At 42.2% G+C, this 6,162-nt stretch overlaps 1 protein-coding gene across 1 annotated transcript in view; it reads left to right on the top strand.

Annotated features, from left to right (window-relative positions):
- Positions 1-309: 309 nt before the first annotated feature.
- The window catches only part of KDM4C (lysine (K)-specific demethylase 4C), a 276,891-nt gene continuing 271,038 nt past the window's right edge, over positions 310-6,162 (top strand). The window contains exon 1 of the mRNA XM_015417984.1: positions 310-438. Coding sequence (XP_015273470.1) covers positions 353-438 — 86 coding nt within the window. The 5' untranslated portion in view covers positions 310-352. The remainder of the gene's footprint in view (positions 439-6,162) is intronic.

Here is a 6,162-nt window from a genome sequence, read left to right as displayed (position 1 = left end):
TGCTCTGAACAGAGGCCTACCTTGTCCAGTGAAGTTACCTGGCCAAATTATAATTGCTAATTGTATATAAAAGTAATTGTTCTGAGTCCAGTGAAGTTACCTGGCCAAATTATAAAGAGAAAAGTAATTGTTCTGATGTCTCCCATGATGCCACAGATTTTGCCTTTTTAGAGAAAAGCTAATTGTATGGGTTTGCATTTATTTATTCATATCCTACTGATCAGATATCATGTCTTTGTTCCAGAATGTTAATGAATGGAATATTGCTCATCTCAATAGTATATTGGATGTTGTAGAAGAAGACTGTGGAATCTCTATTGAGGGTGTCAACACTCCATATCTGTACTTTGGCATGTGGAAAACAACATTTGCATGGCACACTGAAGATATGGATCTCTACAGTATAAATTATCTTCACTTTGGAGAACCAAAATCATGGCAAGTTAACTGTTTATGAAAGATTTTCTTTGTTTTAAAAGATTAAAATATACACAAAAACAGTTATGCTGCTTGCTATATATGAATACATAAAGATTCAGTTAAAATTTGCAATGGTGGAGCCTGAGATTTGTAAGGAAAGACATACGCCTTAAATTAAAAAAGGCTACCCATGCACAAAGTAGTGACAATAGGCAAGGACAATAAGCTTGTCTCACCTTCTGCATCCCATTGGGCGTGAACAATTCCACTGCAGCAGCGATGAACATGTCTTGCTGTGTGCAATGTCACTTCCCTGCTATTCCATGTAGGTAGGGAAGGGAAGGAGCAAGCGACTGTGGGGAAGTGGCAGTGTTGCTAATACTGGGAGCAGTTCCCTGTGTGTGGCTGTGGGCCCGGGGCAATCACCCCTCCTTTGCCCATTGGATAAAATGGCCTTGATTATTCTTCGCATTTGGAATACCCCAACTATGCAGAAACTCCCACCTGGTCAATGGGTGGCTATGTTTCACTGCCTTGCTGATAGGCTCTCAACCTTGTGATGTTTTGTTTTAGACTGACGGGTGGAGGACTTGCAAGAGGGAGATGTGATTTGGACCCCCCCCACCCATGCCCAATATCTCTCTTTCTCTGGGATTTTATAAGTTCTCAGGACATAGAACAGTCCACTTTCCCCCTTAACTGTCTACTGACTGCTCCCAGAATTCTGGGCCTCCTGGAACATGCCCAGTCATTATCAGACTGGTTTGTTTGTTTGTTAGAAGTGGGCTTTTTGTTAATTTTGCCGATGGTGCTCCCTACATGCCCCTACTCCTCCTGGTCTTTAGCCACTGGCTGGCAACTCTACACAGCTTTTTACTTGCAGCAGAGTTGAGAGGTAAGCCTAACTCACTGGGTTTGGGCACCTGTGGGAAACAATTACAAAATGTTTGGCATAGTCTGTCCCTCTCGACAGTAAGCAGTAAGTTTGTCATAATTCTGTTAGATTTGACATAATGTTGAACAGAAGTGCAAGGAAGTTTCTTACCCCCCTCACCCCATAAACCATGTCCCCAGTTGCTTCTAATTAAGAAAGGGTAAGCAAGGGGCCTGTTATTTTGTTTCATCCATGGCCTGCCAGTATGTTAATGTGGCCCTGCAAATAATATATCTTTATAAATTAAAAAGAATAATAAGTCATTTTCCTTTCAAAAACACAAGATACTGTGAATGCAGAGGGCAATGGGGGGCAAACAAAGGGAGACGGAAAAATGGACCTGTTCAAGTGCAAAAGAGCTTATAGTATCCTGGAGGGGGGCGATTTGGGTCAGGGAGAAGTTTCCTAGTGATTTATTTCTCTCTCAATTCCTTGTGGGTCCCCAACTTGTCAATATATTGATAGCATAGTCAAAAGTTGTTTTTGGAAGAACAGTTAATGCATTTCTTGCAGTTACAGGAGTATGAAATGTGTCAAAATAAAGCACAGAACACACAGGTTTTCTGAAAAGTAATTTTGCCAAGAAAGTCCAGAGGAAATTAAAGCAAATAAAAGAGATGACTGCAGGCTTGAGTCTTGCAGTGTTCACATCTGACTGTGAAGGAATTAAGCTGCTAGGTTCCAAGGAGCTAAGGACAGAATGGGCTATGTGGGTTAGGAATGGATGCAGAGCAATGTATAGCAGCACTGTCACAGGGCAGTCAGCATATGCATGTCTGTGCAAATGGAATAATGAAAGGATTAGAAAACAAACAGATCTGAAAATGCTTGCAGGCTTCTATTTGTTCGATCATTTAACTTTAAGCACATATCTAGTTGATGTAACAGTAGCCAATACTTCCTTTCTGGGAAGGTTCTATTTAAATACAAGGCATTTATTTACAAAGAAAATGTGTTCTGCATAAAGGGAGCTGTATTATCAATAAAATTAATATAAATGAGACCCTGCTCTTGATTGTTTAAAAAATTAAAACATATCAGTGCCAACCTTATGTATGATTTCAAAACTTGCAGTATTGACACTTAACCCTCAGTTGCTTTCAGGTGAAGTAATAAAATGAAACCAGTTAACTATGTAGCATTTGTTTTCTTACAGAGTTACTAGCATTTTGGCCAGGTTTTATTTCAAGGCTAATTGCTTTGATTTAAGTGAGCAAAAAAAAGCTATTATATTTTCTATTAGTAATGATATACAGCACTCTAGCGTCACATCACTGGTGTAACATACGTTTGGGGCTTTCTTTTTTTAATTGTGTACATTTCTTGAAAGGATAGATTTTATAAACTGAAGTGTATTGTAAGTTCAGTCGGGGGAAAACCCTGCCTGTTCAGGGAATGCTGCGGAATATCTTGTCATGGCTAAAAAAAATTATATAATTTAATGTAAGAAGCTTAAATTATTTTGCACCACATTTCTTGTTAGTGGGTCCCACTGAGTTCAGTGGCACATTTCCAAGAATAAGGTGCCCTTTAAATGTTACGCCAGCAGCATGGGAAGCACTTTCCTTTGGATTCATCCTACAGTGCCACAGTAACATTTAAATGGCATCTAACTGTGCTGGTTCTGAGTAGCTGTTTGGTAAAAAGGAAATATGAAGTCCAAGTAGAACTATGTGTTTCAGAGGTCACTGATCTACTGGGGCTTTGCAGCAGTAAAAGGCTGAGGCTACCAGAACAGATCCTGCAAATATATCAGAGATTCTGAAACAAGTCTTCCTGTCTGGAGCTGTTGTTAAAGTCCTTCCAAAAGACTAAGTGGCCTCTGACACAATGCAAGGCACCACAGAGAGGAGAAAAATTTGGGAAAGGCCAGGTAGATGCATGAAACCACTTAAAAATATACACAGATCTACCTCGGCCTTGACTATAGTATGCTTTGATAGCCATGTTGTGTTGTGTGTGTAAAGTGCTGTCAAGTTGCAGCTGATTTATGGTGGCCACATAGGGCTTTCAAGGGAAAAAAGATGTTCATAGAAGGAGAAGAGAAGAGATTGGATTTATACCCTGCCCTTCACTACCCAAAGGTGTCTCAGAGTGGCTTACAAACTCCTTTCCCTTCCCCTCCCCACAACAGACACCCTGTGAGGTAGGTGGGGCTGAGAGAGCTCTTGACAGAAACTGCTCTTTTTCAAGAACAGCTCTTATCAGAACTACGGCTTGCCCAAGGTCATCCAGCCAGGTGCAAGTGGACGAATGGGGAATCAAACCTGGTTCTCCCAGATTAGAGTTCGTGCCATTGCCTTCCTCTGCATAGTGACCCTGGAGTCTCCTAGCCAAGTACTAACCATGGCTGACCCTGCTTAGCTTCTGAGATTTGATGAGATCAGGCTCTTCTGGTAGCTGTGCAGATATTCTTTTAAAGTGGTAGCAATAATGATATAATTTTATGTTTGAATCAAAATGGCAGAAAAAATGACTTGTAGGTAGGGTTGCCAACTCTGGGTTAGGAAATTCCAGGAAATTTTGGGACAGAACCTAGGGAGGATGGTTTATGGGGAGAGACCTCAGCAGAGTTTAAGCCACCATTTTCTCCGGGGGAACTGATTTCTGATCAGTTGTAATTTCAGGAGACCTCTAGGCCCCACCTGGTGATTGGTGACCCTACTCAATTACAATCAGAGGAAAACTGCTTGCTCCTGTTCTAATCAATCACAACAACTCCTCACATCCAGTAACTGCAAAAGGCATACAGCTCTAACTAGTTAAAGTATATAAGAATGGGAGATGAAGGAAGTATTCCAGCAAACTCCCCCCCCCCCATGGCATGGGGAGGAAGTGGTAAAACAAAAGGCTTCCTGGTTTCTTCTGCTGAAGCTTGAGTATTGATGAGTTATTTCTTTCTCTCTTAGCTTTTAACCCCAGCAGTCAGAGCAATTACGCTAGACTGCGGAACTTCACGGTTAGGTGAGCAAAAATCTACAAATCTTGCTTAGAGAGCGCCATAGTGTTGCTCAATGAGAAGGTGGTCAGAAGTGTTGTGGGAGAGATTTCTTAATTATTTCTCCCCGTACAATTCCCCATGAGAACTTTAATGATTTTAACTACGCATACAGTTGGACTTCAGACAAACAGCATTTGTCATCTTTGCTTTACGGTCTACTTAAATTCATTTTTAAAGCATCAAGATGCATTGCTTCCATTCTTTTTAAAAACAATATGTTTTGTTCTCTCAGTTGCTCACCATAATTTAAACCAGGCTATTCACAGCAAAATGTGGAAAAGATGGAAGAAAACCTCCAACCATCTTTTAGGGCAACAGGAGATTGAACCCCTCCCCCAATGCTAAATTGGAAATTAACAAGGGCTATCTTGAGATGCATTTTTATTGCTGTACTGAGCTCCTCCGTCTTTGTATTTCATCTGTTTTATACACATTGGTCAGTTTATTGAGGTATTGTAATTCCTGCCTGTTGCATTCACACAGTAATAAATGGCTTGCACATCATTTGGATTCATTTTTTTTCCCTGGAGAAAACAGGTTAGAAGTGATAGGTACAACTGTTTTCTTCTTAAGTATTTTTAAAGGAAGTTTAACAAGAGAACCATTTTTATTGGCTTTATGTTTTGCCTTATTTCAAACTGAGATTTGAAAATGCTGTGGAATTTTTCACAAATATACTAGACTACATAGATTACTTGTAGCCCCTTGATTGTTGCTGAATGCTGTTGCCCTTTTATGAGTGTCATCAGAACTCCAGAGTTCCAACAAAAAATGTTGGAATGCCGTTTTTCCTTGAATACCATAGTTTGAAGATGTTGAACAGCTGTCACATTAATTTATTTAAATGTATTCACTTAGTGTGTTCCAGACATTTTCAATCTACTCTTTCTTCCATTATCCATAAACAGGTTTCATACTTTGTCTTGAGAACCAAGAAGATGTATTAATCTCCTTAGAACTTGTGCTATCAAGAGACACTCACTGACTTCTTGTCATATTAGATTTCAATTTGCTTCACCCTTCCTGCTAGTCATGCACTGGGGTTATACATGATAATGTTAAGTCACTTTCAGGATATATATTATTAAACTGAGGCTCCGGTCACATGGGCCGTAAAATGTGGGGGGGAAGCTTGGCTGTTTGCCCCGGGCTAAATAACCGCGTGATTGCACGATCCGATGTCCCGTGTAACTCCCGTGGAGGTCCGAAGGTTAGGGGGGAGTTGCCGATCACACCACAGGCAACGAAGCGGGGCGAAGCGGCAAACGGGGTTGTGTTTGTTGTGTTTAAACTGAAGTGTGCGCATGCTCCGTTGGGTGCTTGTGCGCATCCAGTGGAGACTTGGAAACAAAACCCCTTTTGCACTCCTCAGTTTCTGTTTCAGGTGGGTCTTCCGAGGGTCAAACGACACAGCCCCTGTCCCCCTATAGCCACCCTTCCCCACTCCCTCAGCCGTTCCTTCAGCCCACTGCCCCTCAAACCTCCCCTCAACCCCCCACTCCTCCCCCTTCCTTGATCTGCTCCGTCCTTCTGTCCTTCTTCCCGACCCAAATCTCACTCCCAGCCCCCCCTTTCCTACATGTGCCACTGCGAAGGGAAGCCACTTGAACAGCCTCCAGTCTCCCAAGGACAAGGAGTCTCTCAGGACACGGAGGGACTTTCCCCAGCCTCCCCCCCAATCCCCTTGCAAGGAGCCCCCTTCCTTCGGCCGAGCCCCTCTGGCTGCCAGCAGCAGTGTCCTCCCCCTTGCTGACCATCTGGACTTGTCCCTCCCCTCGATGCATTGTTATCTCCCTGACTTTGCACC

This window comes from Gekko japonicus, unplaced genomic scaffold (assembly GCF_001447785.1).
Source record: "Gekko japonicus isolate JY-2015 unplaced genomic scaffold, Gekko_japonicus_V1.1 scaffold1084, whole genome shotgun sequence".
NCBI classification, from domain to species: Eukaryota; Metazoa; Chordata; class Lepidosauria; order Squamata; family Gekkonidae; genus Gekko; species Gekko japonicus.
This window is presented reverse-complemented; position numbering and strand designations above follow the sequence as displayed.